General features: G+C 63.1%; 1 protein-coding gene across 6 annotated transcripts in view; it reads right to left on the bottom strand.

Annotated features, from left to right (window-relative positions):
- The window catches only part of Lsp1 (lymphocyte specific protein 1), a 32,605-nt gene extending 15,328 nt beyond the window's left edge, over positions 1 to 17,277 (bottom strand). The window contains exon 1 of one of the 6 annotated variants that reach the window (XM_076847782.1): positions 17,165 to 17,277. In XM_076847782.1, coding sequence (XP_076703897.1) covers positions 17,165 to 17,232 — 68 coding nt within the window. In that variant the 5' untranslated portion in view covers positions 17,233 to 17,277. Of the gene's footprint in view, positions 1 to 2,204; positions 2,555 to 2,623; positions 3,128 to 7,232; positions 7,447 to 17,164 lie in introns of those variants that run through there. The other 5 variants (XM_076847783.1, XM_076847786.2, XM_076847785.1 and 2 more) reach the window with 5 other exon arrangements.
- Between the last annotated feature and the right edge of the window lie 10,249 nt (positions 17,278 to 27,526).

Here is a 27,526-nt window from a genome sequence, read left to right on the forward strand (position 1 = left end):
AGGTGGCAGAGCTGGGGGGGGCCTCGGTGGCCCTGGCTGTCCCCTCGGCTGGATTGGGTGTGGCCAGATCTGAATCACGTCAGGACGTCCCAGTTGTGTTGGGAAGGGCCAGCAGGGTGGGTAGGGAGGAGGGATCAGGCAGGAGGGATGTGGAGGGCTGTGCTGGACATGGGGAACAGGGACAGGGACTCCAGAGCGGGCCCGGCGTCCGTCTGTGTGAGAGGCAGAACCAGGGGCATGGTCTGGGGAGACACTGAGTCAAGCCTGGGCGTGCACAGGGGCGTGTGGGGACCCCCCGGGGACAGCCAGCACCAAGGCACAGCTGCAGGAGGCCCCACAGGCCCTGGGGACGGGAACCTCTGGGGACCCCCAGGGTAGCACATGGACAGGTCAGAGGCGGCAGAGAGGAGCTGAGTTGGGGGTCTGCAGAAGCACGGGGGTCCCCTACCCTCCTGGCTCAGGTATTGCCCTCGGGGCTCCCCTGGTCAGCATGGCCACCCGGGACACTGCCTGGCCTCTGCTGGTTCTACTGTGGCCAGCACGTGGTCCAGGCAGGAGTTAGAACCAGGAGCCAGCCTGACACTCAGTCTCCAACCTGGCGGCCTGCAGTCTCCTCTGTACGGGCCAGGCGGACGTCCCGCGCAGAGCCCAGCCTGGCCACACACGTGGCCGGCTCTTCTGGTGACTTCAATAGGGTCCTTCCTGGAGGGGACCTCTCTGGAGTGGAAGGTCACAGAGTGCTGAGTGGCTCAGGGCTGTGGGAGTCATGGAAGTTTCCGGGCAGGGAGGGAAGAGGCTCAGCAGGGCAGAACCAGAACCAGAGCCAGCTGCCAGTCGGCCACGTGGCTGCCCTTGGCGTGGCAGGGACGGGTGCCTGAGGGAACCCAGCCAGGGAAGGTGGCCAGGGACAGGCCCTGGTTCCCCTGACTCGCACCCAGGCCCAGGCTCACCCTCCCCAGCCTCCCCTGCAGAAGAAGGGAGACCACGGCCCTGCTCCGAGGGTGAGAGCGGGCCCCTGGGCAGTGCGTTTCCTCTGGGCGGTCCTGTGCCCAGGAGCAGGCCGGGCCCAGCCGAGGCCTCCCAGGGCCCTGCCCACATCCCCCTGGCCTGGGCAGCAGATCGTATCTGGGAGCCTCCCTGGAAGCCTGTCACTGAGGGTCCTGTACCTGAAGGCACGGCTGCTGAGTGCTGGCCCCTCCCACCTCCACCGCCTGTTGGCCCCGCAGGACACCCTGCACCTCCTCTTTCCCCACTGTGGGGAGCCCGCTGCCTCCGGCCAGAACCCCCAAAGCCAAGGCGGCTCTGCTCCCGCCGGCCCCATGGCCTGGAGCTCATGACAAGGGGCTGACCCAGGGAGGGGCCGCCGCTGCCAAGGTCCACCCACCTCCCTCCCCTCTGGCTCTGCAGAGCGCTCCGCTCACTGGGGACCCCTCCAGCCAGCCCTGGCCTCCCCTCTGTCTTTGCCCCACGGGCCTCCCTTAGCGCACTGGCCCTGGTGGCCTCCAGCTACCAGTCAGCTCTCAGCTGCCGCGCAGGCACCCGCAGGTTACCTCGAGAGGATGAGCCCGGCCCTGGGGTGTCTCCACTGGCCCTGCTGCCTCCCCAGGGCCCAGCTCCCCACCCCCCACCTGCCAATCTCCCGGGCACAGGGTGGTCAGTTCTTCCCTGGAGGGCAGGGCCCAAACATGGTGTCTGTCCCTGCTTACAGGCCTGGGCGGGGCCGGGGGACACGGCTGCAGTCGTCCGCTCTTGTGAGGTTTGTGGGGAGGCCGTGGCAGGAAGGCTCCTAGGGGCAGGGTCCTCTTGCTTGTCCTGCCCTGGGGGCTTGTGTGGGGAGAGGCCGCCAGAGAGAAGGGTGCAGCCACTGGACAATGGGCACAGGGGGACAGCCGCAGGGCTGCAGCTGAGGGCATCCAGGAGGGCCTGGGGCCAGCGGTGCAGCTGCACCCCAGAGCCCTTCCCACCCCACCCTGAGCGCGAGGGTCATCGGCAGGCATCTGTCCCCTGGGTCCCCACCTGCTGCATCCTGCTCCCAGCACCAAATCCCACCCCTGCCCCCACCCTGCCTAGAGGGAGCTGCCTGCCCAGCCCCCTGCTGCCCACCCTTGCCCGGCCCCCGCTGCCCACCACTGCTCTGCCTCCTGCTCTGGAGGTGGGAAGAGTCCCTCCCTTGAGAGCTGCCCCCTGCAGCCCCTGCCGTGTACCTGGAACTGCAGCCCTGGAGTGGATGTGGTGACCCCCTGGGGACCACACTGCCCCTTGGGGAGCCCAGCTGCTGGTCAGATTGCTGCAGCCCAGGTCTCCCCATCACACCACCCAAGTCGCTGGGTGGACCCCAGCTCTGCCCACACACCCGTGGGGAAGGTAGCCGCACCCCCAGCAGACAGCTCGGACCTCAGGGGTCAGGCCCGGCACCTTCTCCGGAGCTATGACTGGGTTCCATGGAGCCCAGAGTCTTGCCCTAAAGACCCCATGAGACTGGAAATAGGATGCCTCCTCCAGCTCCCCATCCCACACTTTCCTCAGAGATCAGGCCAGGGCCCATCCACCTCTGCCCTCAGTGTGGGGACCAGAACCCAGCTAGATGTCCAGCCAGTCACCTCCCTTGATCTGGGTGCCCTACCTCTTGTGATGTGCTCCATGGTCAACTTGATGCTGACAGCCTCCTCACCCCAGCACTGTGACTCTTCTAAGTCTCTGCCTGTGTCTGCTCAGTCAGGCCTGCCCCTGGGGACCTAGGGTCAGAGGTCAGGCCTCGCCCTCCTGGCCTGTTGGATCCTGGTGTGGCTGTGGTCCCCACTGGTCCTGCGCCTGTCCGTCCTCCCTCCCGGCACTGGGCACGCTCGTCCCAGGCCTCTCTGTTCTTGGTGTCACTGACCACATGTCGCAGGGGCTCAGTGCCCAGCAGCCCTTGCTGGGCCCAGCTCAGCAATCCCTGCAGGGGCGAGACGCGGCTGCGCCTGGGGAGTGTCTGCACCGTCCCCTCAGAGCCGACTCCGGGGGACGGGGATGGGGTCCGGGCTGTGTCTCCTCTCCATACTGGACAGTGCTCCTCCTGCACAGGGCTCGCCAGGCGAGGCTTAGCACTCTCCCTGACAGGCGATGGTGGCTGGCCAGCTCTGGGCTCGGCCATGCCTCTTCTTCCCGCCCTGGCCGGCTGTGGCCTCGCTGTGGCTCTGCCCACAGACGCGGCCCAAGTGCGCCCTGTCCAAACGCATCTGCGTTGTTCAACCTCGGCCGGCCCCTGGGCGGGAGCAGGCGCAGGGGCACCGTTCGGCCACGCAGCTGGCACTCCCCCTGCCTGTGCCCGGCTGTGCCCCCACTGCACCCCATCTTCCTGCCTCCCCACGTCTCGTCCCGTGCTGTCCCCAGGTCTGCCTCTGGAGCCTGGGTGCCTGCCTGGCCCCTCAGCCTCTTCCAGATCCTGAGGGAGGCTGAGCCCCTCAGGGGCCAGTCATTCCGTCCCTCTCCTGCGCACCCCCTGTCCGGCTTCCTCCTGCCCCAGGGTGCTGGGCAAGCTGCTCCGCCACCCTGAAGCTCTGCTTTCCAACCCGAAGGGCCAGCCTCAGCCGGCTGGGGAGACCTCGTCCCTCTGGGTGTCACAGTGGCTGAGGTCCACTCTGGTCTTCAGATCCCAAGGCCCCAGCCAAGGCTGAGGGCCAGACTGGCACTGCTGCAGGACAGGGCCAAAGTAGGACCCGGGCCAGGACACCAGGGTCCTCGCGGTAACCCCCGCAGCCGTCCAGGCTCAGGGGGCAGGAGCACGGGGTCAGTGAGCCCCTTGGCCCCAGCACGGTGCCCGGCAGAGGCTGCAGGAGGCAGGAAGAGCCTCCCTCCACCTCCAGGGAGAGGACCAGCAGCACCGGCGGCCGTCCCAGGACAGCAGTCACTTGTCCCTCCTCCGGTTCCTTTGTCCTCCCCTGGTCTCCTCCCTCTTCTCTCCCTCTCATCCTCCGTCCCTGACTGTCCAGACCGCTCCCATCTTTCCCACCTCCCCCTGCACCCCGCGCCACCCTGCTCAGCCCCCTGGCCCCCAATGCCCATCTGCAAAACGCAGGTGACAGAGGAGGGACGTGACCACCCCTGCCTGGTCACAGGGTGCCAGCGCTCCTGCGGGTGCCCTCGCCTGGCCGCCGAGGCTTGCCCCTGCGCCTGCTCCTCCGAAGCCCCCGGCCCTGCCCTCCCGCCAGGGTCTTCCCGCTCTCAGTCCCCTCCTGCCTGGCGGGACACGTCCTCCGTGGAGACCCTCGTGCTCCCAGGCCAGGCCCCACCCCCCACACCTCCAGGTGCCACCTCCTCACTTCCTCGCCTGCCCCAGGCAGCAGCCACCCAGGGCCACACTCCTGCCCTGAGGGTGGCAGGGGGACACCCAGCCACCTGTATAGGGCCAAGACCGCGAGCACCTGGGCCAGGCCTGAAGACCCCTCCCCTGTGCCTGCCCCTGCGGGGGCCACTGAGGGTGCTGGCCCTGAGCGCCCACCTGTCGCCTGCATGCCCACCTGCCCTCTGAAGCCTCTGAGGTCAGCCCCGGCCACCATCCTCTGCTGAGCCGCTGAGTGCTGCACAGGTCCCTGGGGGCAGCGCCCCCTCCAACCACACGGAGGGTCCCAGGGGCCGCAGGGCATCCCTGGGGCTCCAGCAGCCAAAAGCAGGCAGGTGAGTCCCAAGAGGCCCGGGCACCCTGGCTGCTCGCTGCCCGATCTGCCCAGCTCTGATTTGCCGGCTGGGACCGGAATCGGAATCGCAGCCCTCTGGGTTCTGGCCCTGACACCCTGCCCAGGGGCTGGGCCACTTGGTCCCTGTACCCCCTGCTGCTGGCTCAGCCGGGCTCCGGGCAGGATGGGCTCTGGCCAACAGACCACCCGGCCGGAGACGGTGCCGCCCACCAGCACCAGACGCCGGGCTCTGCCAGGGCGGGGGCTACCCCACCCTCAGGATCGCAGGCCTTGGATGGGCCCGGCAGCCACGCCCCTTTGGACACTGTGGTTTGGAGGCCTGCTTTCCCACCCCTGTGGGGGCCAGCCCAGCAGGCTACCAGCCCTATCCCCTGCACGACTGGCCACACGGGTCCCCAGAGGCCCTCGGACCAGGGTGCCCAGAGCCCTGGGGAGAGCCCTGGATGCAGAAGACCATAGTATCTGTGGGTGGACATGTGCCCCAGACCCATGGGACAGAGGGGCTCATGCCTCCAGGAGCCCAGGCTGGAAGGTGGCCAGGGGCAGCGGAGCCCGTGTGCCCCACAGGGGTATTGGCCAAGGTGGGCCTGGCCCAGCCCCTCCCTCTGTGCCGGCTGCAGCGTGCTCTGGGTCCGCCTGGCCCCTCACAATGCCAGCCCCTGAGGGCTGCAGGGTGACCCAGGAGGCACAGGTCTCTGACCACCCTAACGCGATCCTGGCCTTGGGTGGGCCTGGGAGGGACTGGACTCAACCAGGGGCAGGCAGGAGGGTGTTGGGGTGTGGGCAGATTGCCAAAGCGGGGCCAGTGGGGACATAGGCCCTGGGGCCCGACCCTATCCGCTTGAAGCCTTGTGTGGGCTGAGGCTGGGACAGACGGTCTGGGTGGCTCACACCCAGATGTAGACAAGGAGAGCAGGTGGGTCAGGAGGACACATTTTTCTGATGACCCATGGCATCCTTTTTAAGGAGCTTCAACTGAATTCCCTTTATACCTTGGCCACGGCCGGTGCCCAGCAGAGCCCGCTAGATCTTCCCAGAGAAGACAGGCAAGGCCAGCCTCCAGGCCTGTGAGAGAGCGCGGGAGTCCCTGGGGAAGGACCTGGGGTCTCGAGGGTCTCTGTGGCTGCCCCTGGGTGGATCACTCCACCTCTCTCAGCCTGGTTCTTCATCTAACAGGGACGAGGCAGGGCCTGCCGGCCAGGGCTTGGGGAAGTAAAAGTGGTCAGATGTGAACTACGGCCATAGGTGGGGGCGAGGGCTCCCTGTCCTGGGTTGTAGCACATGTGAGTGCCTGGGGGTGACCCTGGCCCTCCACAGGCTCAGGGTCCTCGAGGGTGGCAGTGGCTGAAGGCTGCGTCCCCGGCTCTCCTTCTCCTCTGCCCCTGCCAGCTGCTCACAGGACCTGGCCTCAAGGCCCTTCCCACTGTCTTCTGTCTGGTCCTTCCCTGCCAAGCTCCACGCCCGGCATGCCCTCTGAACGCTCTTGGTCAGCGGGCAGCAGCCAGCCCTGGTGTGGGGGCAGTGGCCTCAGTTTCCCTAGTTGTTAAGAGATGCCGGGGATGGATGCCAGGCGCTTTACAAGCCCCTGTCACAGCTCTCTGGGGGACCATGCCGGCCCTGGGGACTGTGTCCCTGCTGGGTGGGTGGGGGGAGTCTGGACTGAGACTTGCAGCCCTGCCTCGGGGCCCTGGCAGGCTGGAGCTGCGTCTGGGGACAGGTGTGAAGAGCCAGCCAGCTCCCAGGCCCACTCAGACCGCACAACCCTCCGCCACACACCTGGGCCTCTGCTCCGCAGCTTCCCCACCGAGAGCCAGGACCCGCGGGCAGGGGATGGCCGGGTGCAAGAGACCGTGTGCTCCGAGCGGGGAAGGGGGCCAGGGAGCGGATCTGCCTGGCTGGCAGAGGAGGACAGCCCCCACCCGGCTCAGGAGGACCCCAGGGACTCCCTGGAGGAGCCGGCATTGCAGGGGCTCTGCAGAAGACCCCTGAGAAGGAGGAAGGGTACTGCAGGCGGCCCAGAGGGTGGCAGTGGGCAGCTAGCCACGGAGAGTGGCAGCTCTGACCGGCTCCGCAGGGCCGGGCAGGCCTCGCGCTTTGCTGCCAGCTCTCGCCAGGACCCACCGAGCAGCTGCTCCCACGCCATACTTCACAGAGGACAAGACGCAGCCTGAGAGCGGGCTGTGCGCTGCCCCAGGCCTGGTGTCCATGAGCAGGGTTCCCAGGCCAGGTGCTCCAGGCACATGTGCCTCCCACGTGGGGCTGAAGGGCCAGGGTCAGCCAGTGTTGTGGCTGGAAGTAAAGTAAGGGTGGCCGTCCCCCAGGGGTCGGCAGAACAGCGTGGGGCCCTGAAGGCGGGTGCCGTCTGCTCCCTGAGGGCACGGGAAGGTCTGCCAAGGGTGCACAGGCCGCCAGGGCCCAGGCAGGAGATGACCTCGAGCTGCGTCTGCGGCACGTGCACTGGCCCTGCGGGGGGAGCTAGGCTGGGCCACCAGCCCTAGCCTGGGCGCCCCGGCTCACTCTCTGCACAGGCACCTGCCCTGGCCAGGAGGGACCTACCTCGAGAGCGTCTCCAGGCCCCGCGTGCTACAGTTCCTCCTGAGGAGCACCGAGTGGCTCATGCTGGCCCGGCCGCCAGGCGACCTGGCCTGACCCCGGCCCTGGGGACGCCGCCGCCTTCTTCAAAGGCTCCCGTTCCCAGCGCTGGCGCCTGCGGCCTGCTGCTCGCTCTGCCTCCTGGCCTTCCTCTCCCCTCCTTCCCCCTCTCCTCCCTCTCCTCTCCTCTCTCCCCTCTCCTCTGCTCCCCCTGCCCCTCCTTCTCTCCCCTGTCCCTGTCCCTCTCTCTGCCTGTCCTGGTCCCTCTGGCCCTGGGCTGGGGGTCCGGGGCTGGCTCCCAGCTGTCGGCTGAGGCCCGTCCACTGTGCCTGGGTCCCTCCTCTGTGGGTCCCGCTCCCCTCTACTCCTCAGGAGGCTTCACAGCTGCTTCCCTTTTGTCCCCCAAGCCCCTTCTCCGCCCCCTGGTCTCCTCCACCTCCACCTCCTCCTCCTTCCCAGACTAGTAAAAATGTCAGAGAGGACGCTCCCAGCCCCGCAGCGGGGGCTTAGCCGGACCTCTGCGGCCGGCCGCTGATGGGCAGCACTACTGCCCCCTCCCTCCCTTCGCCTCCTCCCTTGGCCTCTCCCTGGGCTCCCTGGGCAGCTGCTGCTGTCCCCCACTCCTCTGCCCACCGCTCCCTCTGGGCGCTGGACACCCCTGCCACCCCATCTCTCCAGCCATCGCCTCTGCCCTAGCCCAGGCCTGGGCCTCCTGCTGCCCTCCTCTCCTGGCCTCGGGCTCTTGACCTGCTCCTGGCCTCGCCAGGCCTGGGCCCTGTCGGCCCCTGCTGCCCCTCCTGCCCTTGCTGGCCCTCAGCCCCTCTCCTCTGGCTCTCCCTCTGGTGTCTCTGTCCCTATCTCAGTCTCCCTCCCTCCTTCCCTCCCCCACCCCTTCCTCTCCCCTCCCTTCCTCGCTCCCTCCCTCTCCCTCCCTCCTTCCCCCTCCCTCTGGGTCTCCATCTTCCCTTTGTTTATTCCCAGCTGTCTGCTTAGCCTCCCCACAGGGGCGGCCGGGCACCCCAGGAACCCTTCTTGGTCCCCAGGTGGGAGGCCGCTGCTTTCCCAAGGCCCCCCGGACAGCCCTCAGGGCAGGGAGGTGCAGGAGGCAGAGACACCCTGCACTCAGCATCTTTGGAATTGGGAGCCATCGTCCCCAGAAGTGGCCATGGGCACCGGTCAGTACCCTTGCCAGCCAGACCCCCCTCGTCCTGTCCTCTGGCCAAGACCCAGGACAAGCAGCCCAGCCCTTTGTTTTTCTGGTTGGGCTTAGTCCCTGTGACTCACTCGGAGCGCTGCAGGCTAGTGGCTGAATGGGGCCTGGACTCACATTCATAGGGAATCATCGTGGGCCAGCTCTGGGCGAGCTGGCCCACCTCTGGCTCGCCAGCCAACATGCACCACCACTGAGAGGCAGATGCCACTGTGCCCACGTCCTGGGTGGGAAAACTGAGGCCCAGCCAGGAGCACCGGGTTCTGAGACCACAGAGCCAGGCCTGGCTGAGCCAGGGCCTCACCCATCTACCCACTGCTGGACGCCCCACTGCATCCACCCCCAGCTGCCCTCTGTCTCCATGTGCAGAGGACTGGCCCTTCTCACATTCCCAGGTAGTGTGACCTCTCCAGTGGGCCAGACAGGCACCTGGGGACTATGGAATGGACCCATCTGAGAGACAAGGGTGCGCATACGGCAGTGAATCACCATGGGAAAGCAGGACTACCGCCCGCCACACACCCACAAGCTCCGTCTCAGGGCCAGTCCCAGTGGTGGGACTCATCTCCTCTCCTCCCACCACCACACAGGAGGGATCAGGGAGTGTCGAGCACACAACAGAGACAGCTGGCCCACTGCCCAACCCAGCACCCACAGAGCCACAAAGACCTCAGGAATCTGCTGGAATAAGAGGCAGATGGAGGAGGGCTGGGCCTCAGGTGGAGGCCACGCTCAGCACCTCACACCAAGGAACCCGGAAGGTGGGGAAGAAAGCACGTCCGCCTGGCCCTGGCCTCCTGTTCCTGTCCTGGGAGAGACAACCGGAATGAAAGGTGGCCAAGGCAATTTGGGTTCAAAAGAAGGAAGAATATTCTCACAGAGGAGAGGGCTGCCTCAGGAGGGTGGCCAACCCTCAGAGGTGTCAATGGTGGGGAGTGGCAAGAGCTGATCTTCAACATGGCAGCCCAGATATGCAGTTTTGTGACTAGGATGTGTTGTGATGTGGACAGCGGTGCAGAATATTGACGTCAGCTTCATGATAATTCATCCATCCACCCACCCAGCCATCAATCTCTCCATCCACCTGCCACCTTTCCCTCCATCCCTCTTTGCCTCTTCATCCATCCATCCTTTCTTTGTGATGTCTGTCTTGCTATTCATCATTTATCAGTTTATCATTTCTCAACATACCTATCCATTCACTTATCTACATAAACATGGTACATCCTTCCAATCATTTCAATCATCCAGCCATCCAGCCATCTATACCCATGTCCGTCTGTCTCTCTTTACATCTGTCCACTAAGCAGGCATCCATCCATCCATCCATCCATCCACCCACTCACCCCCCTACCCATCCACCCCATCCATCCATCCATTCACCCACTCATCCACCCACCCATACACCCATCTACCCCATCCATCTACCCTATCCATCCCTCCACCCACTCACCCACTCACCCACCTACCCATCCACCCCATCCATCCATCCATTCACACACTCATCCATCCACCCATCCACCCACCCATCCATACACCCACTCATCTACCCATCTACCCCATCCATCCATCCACCCACCCTCTGATCCATCCACCCACCCATCTACCCACTCATCCATGCACCCACCCACCCATTCACCCACCCTCCCATCCATCCACCCACCCATTCACCCACCCTCCCATCCATCCACTCACCCATCCACTCATCCTCCCATCCACCCACCCATCCATCCAACCACTCATCCATCCACCCATCCATTCACTTACCCATCCACCCACCCATCCATCCATCCACTCATCCATCCACCTATCCATCCACCCACCCTCCCATCCACCCACCCATCCATCCATCCACTCATCCATCCACCTATCCACCCACCCACCCACCCACCCACCCTCCCATCCATCCACCCACTCATCCATACATTTGCATACTTAAATGTCTCAATACAGGTAAAACACTCAGAAGAAGCATTTTGCAAGCTGTCCATTCCTTTAGAACAGAACAACCACTCATCAGTGCTCATCACTACTGTTTATATGTTCACCATGTCTGGTAGCTAGGATTATCCTTTCAATACAAGCTTCTATCTCCAAATGCTCCTCTGTCACTGTTGTCATTGATCTGTCTAGAGGTTCTATTTCTCCAGGCTGGCTGTACATCACATCCATCTTTTCTTCCAGCTTCCCATCCTAGCAAGCCGTGCACCCACCTGTGTGGGTCCTTCTGACACATAGTCCGCCAAGTGAGTTAATGCTTAAAATAGCTCCTGGAATGGTCACCTCGACCAGGGCCAAGCACTCCCCACCACCACCAGCTCAGGCGTCCTGCCAGCCAGCCAGCCTCCATTCACCTCTCCACTTACGTATCACGTATTTACCCATCGTCTGTGTGTTTACTCAACAAATTCATATTGATTTTCAGGCCCTGTTAAGGTGTGGCGATTCAGTGTTAACAAAGTTCCTATTCTTATGATGCTGGCATTTTAGTGGAAACAAATAAGTAAACATACTGTAATATATTAAGTAATGGCGAATGCTCAGAAAATATGAATTGGGTTGGGGAATAAGAAACTCTGGAGAGGATTGACATTTTGTGTACGACAGTCAAGGGAAGCCTCATGGGAAGGAAAAAGCAGCTTACGTCAAGAGAGTTGAGAAAAACATACAAGAGAGAGGTGCGGGAACGTGGCACGCGCAGCAGGGGAAACAATTCCAGGAAGAATGCTGCATTCTGATTGACAGGTGTCCGTTTACTTATCTTCAGTAGTTAACCCAGCACCAATTCATCCAGCTATTCATTTATTATTTATACACTTATCTTTCCACTCATTGCTCTCTCATTATATTTGCCAGTTTGTATTTCTGTCCATCTATCCATCATTCATATATATTCATCTCTTTAGATCTCATTCTATTCTTCAGTCTAGTCATTTATCTGTCTGTATTCCAGCTCTCTACTCATCCACCTCCATACTTTTGTTCTATGCATCCATATTCCAATCCATTCATTTACTCATTTCTAGACCTATCCATTCATCCACCCACCTACTCATCTATCCACCCACCCACCCATCCTTGCACCCACCCATCCACCCACCCATCCATCCATCCATGCACCCACCCATCCACCCATGCATTTGCCCACCCAGCCAACCATCCAGATGTTCCTACCTCCTACTTTCCTTCCTTCATTCTCCCATTATTGTCTTATTTCATTTCTTCTGTGAGTAAGACATGATTCATGAGCTCATGGCCTGAGAGTGAAGCCTACCTTCATGCCTAGGAAACGGAGCGCCACCCAGGCAGCAGAGCCGAGCCTGGGGAAGAGCAGCACCCTCTCAACGTCCCCCAAACACACGCTTTCCGTGAAAGCTGCGATGAGCAGTGAGGTCCCTTGGGGTGGAGGAGGTAAGGACTGGGGGGTTCAGTAGCTCCTGGGGAGCTTCTGATGGAGAAGCTTCTGATTGACCGAGGCAGCAACCTCCAGATGCCTTCGGCACTCACCAGTTCAGTGCATCCCTCTGTCTAAGCACCTCTAATGAAGGGCAAGTGGACCAAAGCAGGGGGCAAGGCCAGGTGGTGGATGGTGGTCATTAAGGTCAGATTTTAGTTGGGGCTGGGGCTAAGAGAAATGTGAAAGGCTTCTTTCCAGATTCCTCTGGAACACACTGGCTGAATCCATTCATATCACGAGCCACAGCTCTTCCTAGGAGAGAAACCGGGGAGAGGAGGAGGCAGCCTGGTTTCTTTGGAGACCACCCTCCGAGAAGAGGTCCTGCCCAGGAGGGAGGGCCCAGACTCCTATGGGAGGAGGGATTCTGTTCTTCCACAGTGGCAGGAAGGAGAGGATCTGAGGCCTCACCTGCCAGGATTGGGATCCGTTCCTCATCTTTGGAAAAGCCAAGGAACTGCATATAGGACCTACCTCACCCAGCAGATGGTTCCTCCTGAACACCCGGGACACCTCAGACACCCTTGGTGCACACACACACGCATGAGTGCAGGTGTGAGCACAGGTGTGTGTGCATGGGTAGGCACCCTCCTTCCATACCCTGGCAACCAGAGAGCCCAGGCTGGTGGTGTGGAGTACCAGGGCTGACCCTACGCAAGCCTTCTACAGACCTGCCCTGCTCTGAGGAGGGCAGAGTCCCAAGTCCCTCCCGAGTCATTCTGGGGGGTTGGACTCTATGGAGGACAGAGGCTGCTCCCCAGCACCCAGATACCCGTCTCTGCCAGCCAGTGGGGTCAATGGTGGCCTTTCCCCACCAACCCACAATTTCCTGTTTTCTTGCAGGCAGTTAGCAGAAGGAGCTTTGCCAGGACTGTCCTGGCCCCAAGGAAAGACCAGAGGCTTCCCCACCTCCACCCACCCTCCACCTGACTGTCCCCACCCCCGATCTCCTAGGAGCCCTGCTCCACACAGCCTCCAGGCTCTCTCCAGGGTCCTGGGCACTGAGCAGCCAGAAGGGCTGGCTGGAGAGAAGCTGACCCTGGGAAGGGGCTGGGCTGCTCCCTGGGAGGGGTCCCCCTCTCCTACCCATTGGGGCTGCTTCCTGGGTGAGGTTCCCCGCCGAATCTGGGTCTCACCACAGCATCATCCAGAGGTCCTGATTCTGTTCGCCTCAGGGGCAGCTGGGAATCCCCCTTGGTGGTCACCCTGTGGCCCCGGGCCCATCTCCCAGCAGGTCTTTAGGAGCCCCTGACAAGAGGGCCTCCCTGAGGCAGGAGGGCGGAGGTGGGCTGGCAGGGTGGGAAGCTGCGGGCGGCTGTCTGGGAACCTTGACGAGAACCAACTCAAGCTTCCGCTTTGCCTGGGCAGCGCCCGTGGGTCACCCCGGCCCTCGGCAGCCTCCACCTGCAGCCCAGACACACTCTGGAGGGCGTGGAGCTCCCTTGAGGGGTGGCCCAGTGCAGCCCACCCTGGCTCCCGGCACCCCGGCTGGAGCCCCAGGAGGCGTGGACCCTGCGTGCCCCAAGCCAACTTGGAGGCTGCCCAGAGGAGACATCTGCTCAGCAGAGCCTCAGGCGCTCCTGTCTGGGAGCAGGAGGGTCCTGGACCCTCCTCACTGGGCCACCGGGTAAAGCCAAAGCCTGCATTTTCAAGTCTTGGGACCCATGTGGGGGAGCCATGCGTCCGAGTAGTCCCAGATGGGGAGGCTGAGGCCCCGGGGAGGCAGGACCCCAGGGAGCACCAGTCGGAGCCACTGCAGCAAAAGCAATGTGTCCAGGGGCTCTGCTCGCCCCCACCTGCCTGCCAGCCCAAGTACTGGGTGGGAAAGACCCCAGGCCCTGCCCCGTGGCCACGCTCACCTGCCGAGACCTGCATTTCCCCAGGGGCACCCTCTGGCATCCTCCCAGGGAAGCTGAGGCAGAGGCAGGCTGGCCACAGTGCAGTGGAGGGCAGGGTGACTCCTGCAGACCCATGATGCCACCCTGGTCAGGCAACTTATTTCAGGCCTTCTGTCCCCAAGACCTTCCTGGCCCTGCCCAAGTGGGGATCCAGGATTGTTCTGTAAGGGGACGGTGAAGCCATGAATGGGCAGGAGGGAGGGCTTCTGGCTTCCGGAACCAGCAGGGGCGGGGCCTGCGACATCCACCCAGGGAGGGGCGGGGCCTGTGACATCCACCCAGGGAGGGGCGGGGCTTGGGAGAGGTGGGGCTTGGGAGAGGAGAGGAGAAGCTAGTGACCCACCGGCACAGGCGCAGGAGGAAGAGACCCACCTGTCGTCTGGGCTGAGACCCTGACCCAGGGGAAGAGCGGAGGGAGCCCTCAGAGAGCAGCCCTGGCCTGCTGCCTGCAGGTCTAGACCCCAGCAGCCTGCGAAACAGGGCCCTGGCCCCCATTCTTCCACCCTCACAGACCCCCTCCAGGGTGGGATAGGTGCCCGGCCCCCTCCCAGCGCAGGGGCTGGGGGCTCTGTCCTGTAGACTCCTAGTCCTCATGCAGAGGCCTCCCAAGGGCCCTGAGACTTCCAAGTGGAGCTCAGAGGGTCCGATGGCCCAGGAAAGGGCCGTCCCTGCCCTTCCCACCCCTTGGCTTGGCAAGGGAGGCGCCAGGGGGCCTGAGAGATGCTCTTCTAGGCAGTGAGCCAGGGACGGTCAGCGCTGCGGCAGGGACAGCTCAAGGGGATAGCCAGGACGTCTGCTGGGGGAGGTGGCAGGACCCTGCCATGTGGTTTTGGGCATGGGTGACTTCCAGCCAGGACAGTCAGGTCTGGTATAAGTGAAGCTGGGGGCATGCGACCCCATGGAGCTCCAGGATTTGGGACCCTGAGGGAGCCTGATGACCACCTGCCCCTCTCCATGGCCTCTGAAGACTTGGCATAGTATGGGGGTAACCCCTGCTCTTAGGGGCCATATTGGGGAGCACAGAAGGGAAAAATGCCCCCAGCATCACCCAGGAATCCCAACAGAGCCACTTATGACCCTGTGTAAGTGTCATGTCCTGCCCCCAAGGAGCAAGGGCAAGCAAGCTAATGTCTTGACAGCTGGGACAGGGAGACAGTACCCCCAGGAAGGAGCCAAAGCTCTGTGGGCCCAAAGCGTGGGCCAGGGGACCTGCCTGTCCAGGCCCAGTGGGAGGAGGACAGTGCCATCCTGGGTGGGGCCCACCCGACCAACTGGAGGGTCTCAGCTGCCGTGGGCCTGGGGTAAATGTGTCCTGAAGCCCCCAGAGCCAGGGCCCCTGGCTTCTACGGGAAGCATGCCAAGGTCTCCCCTGCTCTCCCTGCTGACCCTGCCCAGCCTTGGCCTTCGTGGGGATTCCCAGGTGGGGGCCCCCCACTCCTGGTACCAGGGACTTCTCTGACACCCTGCAGAGGAAAAACCCAGTTGTCTTGTCACCTTGTGGAAGGACAGCCCCACCCAGCAGCAGGTCTCAGTTTCATTCTGACGGGTCAGTATCACGCTTTCCCTCTGCACACCTTGGGGGAAGGTCCTTGGGTCTCCTGGACCCCTCAGGGCTCAAGGAGGGTCTGCCTGGCTCTCCAGCCAGCTCCTAACAGACCTGGCACAGGGCAGCCCCGGCCCCTGGGACCTGCACCAAGAAGCCTGGGGATCAGCTGTGCCTGCCAGTGCTGCGGGCAGCCTTGACCGTGTCCCCTCCGACCTGGCATTTGAGACAGCTGGGAGGGGGGTGGCCAAGAAAGGGCTGAGGAGGAAGGGGGGCCAGCCAGGCGGCCTAGTCTGTGTCCTTCTATGGGTATGAGGTGGCAGGAGTGAAGTCCAGCACCGGGGACGGCATTGACGAGAGGACACACTTCCCAGCCGGGACACAGCTGTCACCCAGTCACCCTGGGCTTTCAGAACCAGCAGCCTGTGTGCTCGGGGGGCAGACGGAACTGGCGGGGTGTGTGCCGGCCCTCCATGGCCTCTCGTGCTGCACATGCCCCTACCTGGAGGAAGGCTTCACGGAGCCCTCCAAGGGGCAGGGCGGCCCTGACAGCCTGGGCCAGGCGCACGTGTTCTGAGCCGGGGCCAGCCCTGGCCTCTGCTGAGCCCCCGATGCTCCTTCTGCCAGTCAGGGTCCCTCGGTAGCCCACAAGCCAATTCCAGAATGGCGTTTGCAGTGAGCCGCTGAGGGTAGACAGTCCTCCTCCGCCCTAACCCCCAGACGCACCCAGCTCCCCCTCTGGCCTGCTCGTGGGCTCAGACAGAGCTACCACCTGGCATCTGCACAGGAGCAGGGCCAGGATCCACTTGGCAAGACCACCCGAGGTTGTGGAGACCCTACTGCTTAGATGGGCCCTCCACCCAGCAGCATACAGCAGGGCCCTGCTGGTCACCCCCTGCCCGGCAGCCGCAGCCCCCCAGGGGTCTCGCCATCTTCCTCTGCCTGTGCCTGTCTCCTTCCCTTCCACACTCCTGGGCAGTAGCCCCAGTGCCCTTCTCTGGACCAGCCTCGAGTCCCCCACGGGCTCCCCACCCCTGACTGTCAGAACCTGCTCCTCTGCTCCTCAGTGCCCTGCCTGCCCCCAGGTCCCCCACTGGGCCTCCATGCCTGATCACCAACAGGCCCCCCAGGGGCCCCGGGCACCAGGCCCAACGCTCAGGCCAGCCCCAGCACAGGATGGGTGCTCAGTGTCTCCTCGGAGGCTGCTGCCTCCAGACCAGGCTGGAGCCCCGTCCCTGCCCGTCGCTGCCCAGCTCTGGGGGTAGAGAGGTCTGTCCTTTTTTCTCTTTTAGCAACCCACATGCCTCTGCCAAGTTCCCCTAAGGTCTCAGCTGCCCAGCACAGTGCCTGACACTCAGGACAGGTGTCTGCCCACACCCTTGGGCTCCTCCATCACCATGGCCAGAAGAGCTGGGGCCAGGTGGCCTTCTCCTGAGGCCTGGCCAGCTCCCAGGTCTCAGGGCAGAGCAGCTTCTCTCACAGGCCTGTGGGTGGGAGGCCAGGGCCCTGGCCCAGGGCGCCCCACCTCACTTCCTCCCACAGCAGGCACTGCTTCTCCAGCCAGGCAGGCCACATCCTGGCTCCCCCACCCCGCCGTCCTGGCCCTGGACCTAGGGCCCTACAAACCCATGGGGGAACTGGCCTCCCCAGTGTGGCCAAGTTGCAGAGGGAGACCGAGGGTCACCCACCTTCTTGGTGAGAAGGCCCAGGAGGAGCCCCTGGAGTAAGCGTGGTCCGAGACGCTTACCCTCGGCAGAGCTCCAAGCCCAGGCCATGGCTGCAGACCCTTACCCTGCGCCTTCCTCTGCCAGCAGATCCTCCTGCTCCTCCGAGCCCAGGTCCCTGGGAGCCTCTGCCATGGTCCTCGCGCCTGGCCCAATCCCTGCGCACCGTGTGCCGTGACTCCCTGTGTCCAGCAGGCGCGCAGCCGCCTGGGCCCCCACCCTGCTAGGTTTCACTTCCTCCTCGACGCAGGTTGAGGTTTGGGACCTATGGCTTGAGTTGGGGGTTGTTTTTTAATCTGTTGCTGCAACAGGAGAGGAAAAGAGAAACCCTAAAACCCAAGCAGCCATCAGGAAGTGTTAAGTAAGCTGCCGTCACCAGGGTGACAAGAGGGGACGAGGGCAGGGGCGGGGCCCGGCAGCTCCCCGCAACTCAGTGCAGGTGCAGCCAGCTAGGACACCCCGACAGCAGCCCTGGCCCCCAAGTGTATTTGTGAGCGGCTGCTTCTCCCCAGAGCATCGGGAGCTGATTCACCCTCCCTAAAGCACCGCAGAAGCACTTTAGCCTCTGCATGAAGTCGCCTGCGGGCCTGCTCTGCTTGTGCCCCCTGCCTGCTGGGCCTTGGGAGGGCTCTGAGGTAGAGAGGGTAGGAGAGAGGCCCAGGAGGCCAGGGGCCTCCATCCACCCGCACACACCTTAAGTGGCAGCAAAGGCCCAAGCCAGCCCCAAGCACGGGTCCCCACGCCACAAGCACTGGGCAGGCTTGACCAGGCGGGGCCCAGGGCTGCCAGGAAAGACCCAGGCCCTGTCGGGGTGGCCACTTCCTCTCCAGCTGCCCTCCTGTTACATCAGCTGGACTTTTTCATCCTCACTCAGGCCCCCGAGTCCCCTTGGTGCAGGGCTGAGGGTACATGTGGCACATGAGAGAGCCCAGCGGCACTCTGTGCTGTCCGCCTCCTGACCCCACCCTAAGAGGTCCCCGTGGGCTCCCAAATGGCAGCCCCCAGTCACCCCTCCCTCTGGCCAGGCACCTGGTCAGCAGGCTTCTGCCCCAGCCAGTGTCCTGTGGTGAGACTGAAGAGGATGGTCAGGTAGAGGCCTGTGTCCTCCCTCTCCCTGGAAGGCTGGACCAGCTTCTGCATCCTCAGGACCCAGACCCAGGCAGGCCTCCCCGAGGGAAGAGTCCTGTGGCCTGAATATGTCCCCTACATGCATGTGTTGGAAGCAGGTCCCCAGGACAGCATGTCAGGGGATGACAGGGACATCTTGAAGGAGGTCTTGTCCTATAGCTCAGCAGCCTCTCTTAGGCTTGTGTCTCACCTGTGATGGCCTCTGCATGCCATGATGGCCTCTGCATGCCACCTCTTCACCAACATTCAGCACCATGTTCTTGGACCTCCCTGCCTCCAGAGCCCTGAGCTCAACAAACCTCAGTGCTTCATGAGTTACCCAATCTGAGGCATTTGTCACAGCAACAGAAAATGGATGCCGACCCTTAGGACCTGGAGGCCCACTGTGACTTGCCCGGTCCAACCCACTTTTTTTTCCCTTTTGGTTCAGGAGGTTGAACCCAGGGGTGCTTCACCACAGAACTACATCCCCAGGTCTTCCTTACTGTTCCCGCCGTGGACCGGTGAGGAGTCCTCGCTTCCCCGATGCTGAAGTGGAACACCAGAGAAGCAGGCCGGGGCCAGTGGAGAGGGGACAGTGGAAGCTTTATTAAAGGTCAGCAGAAAGGACTTCTCCCCAGAGGAAGAAGGGGACCCAAAAGGCGGAATCCGTGGAAGGGGAGGTATCCCTCTTTTACAGCCAAGGTCTTCTTTCAGCTTTCCCACACTCCTGCCCTTTGTTTCCCGCTATCTCTCAGTGATAGACTGCAGGTGGGAAGGCCCAACAGGTGGGGACAGTGGGCTGGAGGAGGAATCTGGGCGGGAAGGGCCTGGGGGCTTTTGGATTAGCCCCTCGCTGTTTGCTGGGAGCTGCTTCATTAACAGTTCCAATGGATGGGCTGGGCCTTGGGGACATTAACATTTCAATTTCCCCAAGTGCTGCTCTGCTTTCCTGGACTCCATTCTCCAAAACGGCCTCCATTTTCTTTATCTACTCCATATTAGACCCTATTTACCTAACTACACTAACTGCCTCTCTGTAAATCTGGCTTCAATCTTATGGGACAGAGTCTCACAAAGTTGCTTAGGGTCTTGCTAAGTTACTTAGAGCCTCGCTAAAGGAGGCTGGCTTTGAACTTGCCATCATCCTGCCTCAGCCTCCGGAGCTGCAGGAGTACAGCCATGTGCCACCGTGCCCCACTGGACCTACTTTTTAACCCCGTCTGAGATGGCAGTTCTTACCCTCCAAGCTTTAGCCAGACCCCAGCCCTTGAAGGAGATACTTCCTCCCAGGCCTGGGGTGGAGCCTGCCCCCTCCTGTTCTGTCTGCTGAAGTCCTGACCCCAGGACCTCAAGGTGACCATATATGGAAATAGGGTGGTTGCAGACGTATCAGAGAAGGTGAGGTCACCAGGGCAGGCCCTGCTGGGGCATGACCGGTGTCCTTGTGAAAGGGGAAGTCTGGTCTCAGACACCCACAGGGAGCACGTGACGTGATGATGGAGCTGGAGGTCGGTGGTGTTTCCACAGAACAAGGGACCAAGGGTCGCAGCGAAGCAGGGAGCGGGGACAGCCCTCGCAGCTGGGAGGGACGGGCCGGCCCACGCCTGCAGCTCCAGCCTTCACCACGCTCCCACCCGTCTGTGGCGCTGCAGGGACTTTGGAAGCCCCTCTGCTTGTCCAGGGGAGTTGGGACTGCCCTCCCTGTCCTCCACACCTGGCCCCACACCCCTGCCCACTTCAGGACTGGCCTGCCATGAGGATGCTTGGGGCCATGTGCAGCCACCCCAGCCACAGGCCCCTGGACCCTTGTCACTCTCAGCAGACCACACTTGCCACCTCCTGCTTCTCAGAGGAAGTGGCAGCCAGAGCTCAGTGTCTCCTGTCACCCCACCCAGCCACTCCTTGAATCCTGGAGCAGGCGGGCTCCTGCTGCCGAGGCCCTCAGTCCAGCCAGGGCAGATTCAGGCCCTTCGCTGTGGATCCCACCTGCCTCCGGGACCCGCCCCCTTCTCCAGTGTCCAGGTGCAGGCCTCCCACTGTCCACACTCAGAGCCAGAGCCACCTGCAGACCAGGCTCCTCTCCTCCCTCCCAGCCAGGACCTGGCCGCCGCCCCGTGGCCACTCCACCTGGACCAGCGGGTGGACTGGGAGTGTGTCAGGTGGCACCATCGCCCATCGGGCACCCGTGTGAGCTCCTGAGCGGCACACACCATGCTGGTGGCAGACTCGGGAACTGGCTCAGGGACAGGCCCTGGGAGCTGAGCATCACCCCAAGGATCAGACCCAACTTTGCTTCACCAGGAATCGTCCCCTCCCCAAACCCCGAGGCAGCATGTGGCGGGACCTTGCCACTTCCACCCACTCACTCCTCAGCCCTGGTGCAGGGTCCAGCAAGCAGCTCATGGTCAAGGGGACGTGCGAGGGGTAGAGGGTGGCCCAGGTGCCGGTGCAGTGGGAGATGAGGTGGTGGGGCAGAGGGACGTGGAGATGGTCTGGGTGGAGTGACACAGAGAGCGCACCAGGTGGGGCGAGGTGGCCTGGGGCCCAGGAGAGCTGGGTGGAGCCTGAGGGTCCCGGCACCATGCTTTGAAGGAGAGGAGCTGGACGAAGCCGACGTCTGCAGCTGTCCCCAGGGCTGAGCAGGGGACAGACAGCAGATCAGTCCTGAAGTGGGCAGGGGTGTGGGGCCCAGTGGGGGGGTGGGGAGGCTCCAAGAGGCGCTGAGGACAAGGAGCCGCCCCACCCAGTGGGCGAAGGGATGGGGCAATGAGACTTCTAGGGCTGGCTGGGAGACAGGTGGGCAGAGGGGTGGCAGGTGCCAGGTGCTGTGGCCTAGGTGCTCGGGTCCCCAGGGTCAGACGGGGGAGCAGGGAAGCAGCCGTAGGTCCTCTGAGGGGCACGTGGAGGCCCTGCTCCTCCAGGATTCCAGCAGCCCAGAGGCGGAGGGGAATGCGTCCCCTGCCCTCTGCCCTCTGCCCTCTGCCACGTGGGGCTGCAGAGACAAGCTGCCCTCTTGGCAGCAGAGAGCCCTCACCAAACCCCAGATCTGCCAGAGCCTTGGCCCTGGACTTGAGCTCTCAGAACTGGGGGAAAGGCATCGCTGTCCTTTATTAATCCCAGCCTTGGCCTTCTGTTGGCAGGAGTGGACATGGGCCCTCTCCATGGGACAGGGGGCAGTGCGTCAGGGCCACATGCTGAGGGGCAGGTGTGGCAAGATGGGTCAGAGTGGGTGGGGTGATGCAGGAGGGGAGCCCAGGACATGGGGACGAGATCCAGGCGTGGACACCACACAAGGGGAGGGTGGCAGAACCGTGACTGCATCCTGAGCTGCAGGGCACCAGTGGGTGCCAGGGCTCTGGCCGGTGCCAGGGGGCTCTGGCCTCACCGGGCAGGCTATAGGGTGTCTGTGGCGTGGCTTGTCCTGGGGGAGCGAGAGGGCCTGGGTGGGGTGGCAGCGCCACACCTGGGAGCCAGGAAGCCACACGGCACACAGCCAGAGCCACCTGGCCGCTCACGGAAGTGTCCGCAGGACCGAGCAGCAGAGGCACGCGGAGAGGGACTCTGAGGTGGGAGGTCGTGCAGAGTTGGGAAGAGCTGGGCTGGGGGGCTGGAGGGCGGGCCTGCACCCCCAAACATGCCCAGGACAAAGCCCTCCCCCCACCCCGTGCCTTAGAACGCGACTGAGAATGAGCCAGGTCCTTAAAGAGGTGATCAGGCCGAGACGCGTCACCAGGTGGTCCATCAGGACAGACCCTGAGGACTGCGTGAGGACGTGGGGAGGAGACACCGTGGCACCTGGACCTGGACTCCAGCCCCAGGACGGGACAGTGGTGGCTGTCTGCTGCTGAGTGACTGCCGGGAGCTCACAGAGTCAGGTCAGTGAGAGAAGAAAGACGAGCTGCCGTGACAAGCAGTCCCGCACCTCAGAGGCCAGCTTCTCCCTGCTGAGTGTTCTCAGGCCGGGATCTGGGGTGGGGGGGGGCTCCGCCACAGTCACCCTAGGACCCCAGGCTCCGCCCTCCGGGGACCTGAGTCGACTGGTCCTCTGTGTTCAGCTAGCAGGGCCCTAGAGAGACCCTGGGGAAGGCGGGGGAGGTCCCCAGGCCTGCACAGTCCCCGGGGAGCTTCCCTGTGGAAGGTGTGCTCCCTGGAGGACGGGGAGTCTGCGTGTGTGTGGCCAGCCTTCGTGGCCTCTGCCTCCGTGGCCGTAAGATGTAGGGAGGGACGCTTGGGCCACCACAGGGTGGAGGGGCCTCCAGGAAGGCTCTGTCCTGCAGAATCACTTCCCTGGGGCATGTGGGCATGGACGGATCTAGCGTGGCGAGCAGGGCTGGGGTGTGGGCACTTCCTGCTGACAGCTGCTCTGCCCCCCAGAAAACAGGCAGGAACCGCCCAGCCCAGTGAGGAGACCCTGAGGAGGGGTGGGGGCCAAGAGAGGCAGGACTCAGTGGACAGGCTGAAAGGTGAGTAAGCAAGCGCAGAGGGTGGCCAGTGGATTTAGGGACAGGTGAGGACCACTTGGCGGTCAGTGGGAGAAGCTCTCCAAGGGGCGGTAGCGCAGCAAAGAAACAGTGGTATCGGACGGTGCTCATCCTGGAAGGTGCCCTGGGCGGTGGCATGCGTCAAGGGCCCTGGGGTGAAGGGGAGTCTGGCTTTGCTTTCTCCACAGCTTGGTGCAGTGGAGAGAGAGGCCCAGCCAAGTGACAGGCAGGGAGATTGGCTCCCCGGCACGCAGCACCTGAGCTGTAGCCATAGGACATGTCCCCAGGACATGCCCCGGTAGAGGGGGTCGCTGCTCCTTGGGCTCTGCCCTGAGGCCTCTGCTTGGGGCTGGGTTGGTGGGGACAGAGAGAAGGACCAGGTAGTGGGGCCTGGCCTGCCCCTTGTCTGCCCTGTTCTGGCTCCTCCCTGACCTCAGCACCTGGGGTAGTGCCAGACACCCGTACTGGGCAGGAAGGGGCCTGGGCAGGAGAGCCGGGAGGGGGTGGGGGGCAGGAGGGCCTCCGAGGCCAACCTGGAAGGGGAGCGGTGGAGGTGGGGGTCCCAGGGTGCAGTCTCCCAGGATGGGCAGGATGCAGCATCCGGGCCAGGAAGGCTTTGAGTCAGAGAAGGGACGTTGGCGATGACAGGAGTGATCAGGAAGCGGGTGACAGGACGAGGAGAGGAGAGGCCGTGAGGCTGGAGATGGTTGTCCAGAGCCGAGGGCCTTGCTGGTCACAGCCAGGACACCAAGGGGCTGCCCGGCACAGCCACGTCCAGCCCTGCAAGCTGGGGACTCTCCCTGGAGACTGTGGATGACGGACACACGAACCCCCGGCCCCACCTGGGGTCTGGGGACTTTGTCTGCAGGAAGGGAAGTTACGGGGTATTGGGGTGTGTGCCAGCCCCTCCCCTGGCATCAGAGACACAGGGGATAGCTCTAGGTCCCCAACTCCAGTAGGAGACAGAACCAAACAGCTGAGGAGCGAGCGGGGAGGATTTGGGAGATGCCGCGAGACCGCAGAGCCTGGGGGCCTGGGTGGGAGGGGACCCGGTGGAGGCAGGCGGGGTGGCCCCAGAAGGGGCCAAGCAGGCGAGGGCAGTGGGCACTGGGGGTCTGTGTCTGTCCTGTGAGCCAGGCCTCCCTTCTCCACTGGAGGCTGTGCCATCTGTGTGGAGTGGGCGCTCTAAAGCCCCGGGCACGGCGGAAAGCGGAGGCATGAAGAGGGCTTCAAGGAGGTGGAGAGCCACTGCTCCCCACGCCGGCCAGGGCCCAGGGGGAGCTGTTGACTGGGGACCAGACAACACAGAGGCTGCAGGTCACTGGAGTGAGGCTGGGCTGGAGAAGGACGGAGAGCCTGGTCTGGGTCCTGGCATCCAGTGGCTGAGGTGCCACTGCAGGTGGGCGTCTGGGGGGTGCTCAGCCTGAAGGAAGGACCCACTGCTGGCTCCCTCTTGACCAGAGACCTTGCTGCCGTTGATCCTAGCTGCTCCCCAAAGGACCCTGCTGCCCTCGCTCTGTCCAGTGTGTGGCCTCTGCTCCTGCTGTCCCGGGAGGTGGCGACCACTCCGGATGACCAAGAGGTCCGCTGAGCAGTTTGGCCTCCTCTGAACACACGGGAGCTCCTCAGAGTGGGGCAGAGGCCTGGGTCCTCCAGAACAGCGTGGCGTGGCCTCACCTGGGCCCCGGTTCCCTGGTCAGTGGCACCTTCCTGTCACATCTTGACCTCTGAAGTCCCATCCACTGACTTCTGTTGGCTTCTGCTTTATTTTTTTCCGCTGTTGCTTAAGAATTCTATAGCCTAAGATTTGAAGAAGTTTGACTTAGAAATAATCTCAAGTTTACAGAAAAGATTCAGGAATGAGAATGGTACAAAGGAGCCGGGTGCCAGCACCCACACCCGCCCCGTGTCCCCTCTGTGGTCCTCTCTGCCTCTCTGCCGCTCTCTGTGCCTGACGGCTCCTAACCTCCTTTAAGATTTACGGTCTGAGTGCGAAGACCCCCGCACTCAGCAACACCAGCAGGGGAACACTGAAGTGCCACTTTACCTCACCCCGGCTCGGTCCCGTGACCCGTGACCCGTGACCCGTGACCCGTGACCCTCTGCTTTATTTTATTTTGTTTGGACCATTTATGGAATTCCTGGTGCAAAAGAACTCAGACTCTTCTGTGCATCTCCTACCCAGCCCCTGGGACAGCTGTGTCTCCAGGGAGCCTGTGCCTTTGGTAGGGGACGGTCTTGGAGACCCGCCCTTGTGCCCTGCGTGTCCAGCAGGAGAAACCTGAGTGTGCAGACCCACATGCGTCCACTCACGCACTCCTGATGGCCTGGCCTTGCTCACTAAGCCCTCCTTCCCTTGGTCTCCGGGAGTCACGATGTGGAAAGCATGGTTCTATGTGCCTTGTCCACTTCCCTCGGCATGTGGCCAGGCACAGGTCAGCTGTGGCATCGTGACCTGCCCTCCTCCCTGACCTCCAGGCTCCAGCACCCCACCCCAGTAGGTGTGCCCCTTCCCCTCACCTCCCTGCTCCCTCCTGCCCTCGCCCAGCACATCTGCCAGTCGTGCCCACGGTCTCCAGGACACCTGGTCTGCGCCCCGGCCACCCCCGCAGCTGTGTCTGCCTGGTGCTCCCGCAGGCCCCGAGCCCACAGGCCCAGGCTGCTCCTGCCTCCTCTGGAACCCTGGAGAATGGCACCCACCTGGCTCCACGTCTCCCACAGCCACCGGGTTCTGGGGACCCAACTGCTCCAGCGTCTCTGTCCATCTGCTTCCTGGGGTGACAGCGCAGGTTTGGATGCCACTCCCCCTCCCGTCCTCCTCCTCTCTGTCTGTTCTCCACCTGCTGAGATCTTTCTAGAATGCAAACCTGGCAAGGACCCCCACAGGCCATGTGCTGGGCTAGGAGCTTCCCAGGAATTGCCCTGTTGGGCCCTTGCCCTCTGGGGACATATTCTCTTCGTTTTGGGACACCCAGAATCACCCCGTGGGCCTCAGGGTGCACCTGGCATGGGGGTGTGTGGGCTCAGAGCAGTGCCCATTTTGACATCTGCTGGTCTGGTCTGGCCACACAGGTCTCATTGGGCTCACTTATTCATTCATGGGAGAGTTGAACAGGTGTCCATATATCCACCCTCTAGCCCAACTCCATCGGCTCAGGGGCGTCTGCCCGTTCTGCTCCCTGCTTACCCTGCCTACCCCGATCATGGCTGCCGAAAATCTTCCTTTGCCTTAAAATGAAAATAAATTTCCCTTAGAGTCTGCCTAACCCGAGGGGCGAGGCCTGCCTGTTGGGAGCGGGGTCCCAGCGTCCCGCCTCCTTCTTCTTCACCAGTCTCCAAGGCCCCTCTGCTCTTTCCCTGGTGGGATGGCCTCCATGGCTCTGTGACATCTGGGGCCAAGCTCTGCCTGCAGTCTGCTCCTTGTAGCCACCACTGTGCCCCTCCTGTGCTCCGTGGGTGATGACCACTGGGACGAGGCCAAGGCCAGCTGTACCTGAGCCCAGAACACCCGGGTTCCTCATGCTCAGCCTCCCTCCCTGATTGTCTCTGGGGACTGCTCCAACACCTCACCATGCAGGGTACCCAAACCCAGGCTGGCATGGGCCCCACTCACAGGACCTGAGGTGTCTGAGCTCTGGACATGCCCTGGTCACAGTGCCAATGCCTGTCCCTGCAGCTGCACCCACTAGCCCTCAGTCTCCTGCCCTGAGGCCTGTCTTTCCCCTACAGGAGCTGGAGGGGTGGCCTAGGCACGAGGCAGAAGGCCCAGGGCTGGGGGCAGGTGATGAGGTTGGGGCTCCAGCTGCAGGATCCCCAAGCTGGGAAGGCCTCAGGGGTCCTGGACAGGCGTACAATGGGCACCCTAGGGCTGGGCAGGCCTGAGGGAGCTATTCACAGTGAAGCTGTCTCGGGCATCAGGCTGACCTGGAGCTGCCCTTCCTACCTCCAGGGACCCCACAGACCCAGCCCAGGACCTCTGGAGGGCTAGGGCAGGCACTTGGCTGGCAGCCTCCCTGGGTTCCCACTAGAGATCTGTGCAAGGGGACTTTGGAGCCCATGGCACAGGGAGACTGACACCCAGCCTTGCTGTACCAACTCTTGTTAGGGACTGTTGGGGACATTCTTCTGCTGCAGCCAGGGCCTGGGCTGAACAGAAAACAGGGGCAAGTGCCCTCTGGGCCCAGGGGTGGCCAGGTGGGTCCTGCTGTCAGTCCTAGCACAAGATCAAGGACCCAGCCCTTGCCTGGTGGGCATGAAGCACTGTGGGAGGGCCTGTGTGCCTCTGAGGGAGAGGCTGGGAAGGCCTGGCCCACAGCTCAACTTTGTAGCCAAGCACCTAAGCCAAGGTCCTACGTCCTCCAGTGTAGCCCTGCGCAGAGATGGTGAGGACTCAGGCCCCAGTGCCCAGTCAGGGGGCAGGCACAGCATACAGGGAGGTCCCCAGAGTGATGCTGGTGGAAACACAGGGACAGCAGACAGGGACCCAAAGTGGCTCCCGGCTTCTGGCCTTCAATGGGAGGGCAGCCTGGGGAGGGGCAGGCCTGCCTTGGCCCTGCCTGGCCCTGCGTCCCTCGGAGTCGGTTTCTCTGAATCCCACCAGGGTCTCTGGATGGCAGTGCCAAGGAGCGGTGAGCTCACCTTGGGAACTCCCACTCAGACATGGCCAGGCCCCAGGGCTCCGTGATGGTGGGTGTGTCCAGAGTGGCCTGGGGTAGATTCCACATGGGGCTCTCCTGGCTCCCCCTTTTCCCCAAGCCCAAATCCGCTGCACCCTGAGCGCCCTGCCAGCGGGTGCTACGGCCCAGAGCAGGTGGGGAAGAACCAGACGAGACCAGGCA

Source organism: Callospermophilus lateralis, chromosome 2 (genome assembly GCF_048772815.1).
Source record: "Callospermophilus lateralis isolate mCalLat2 chromosome 2, mCalLat2.hap1, whole genome shotgun sequence".
Classification (NCBI taxonomy): domain Eukaryota; kingdom Metazoa; phylum Chordata; class Mammalia; order Rodentia; family Sciuridae; genus Callospermophilus; species Callospermophilus lateralis.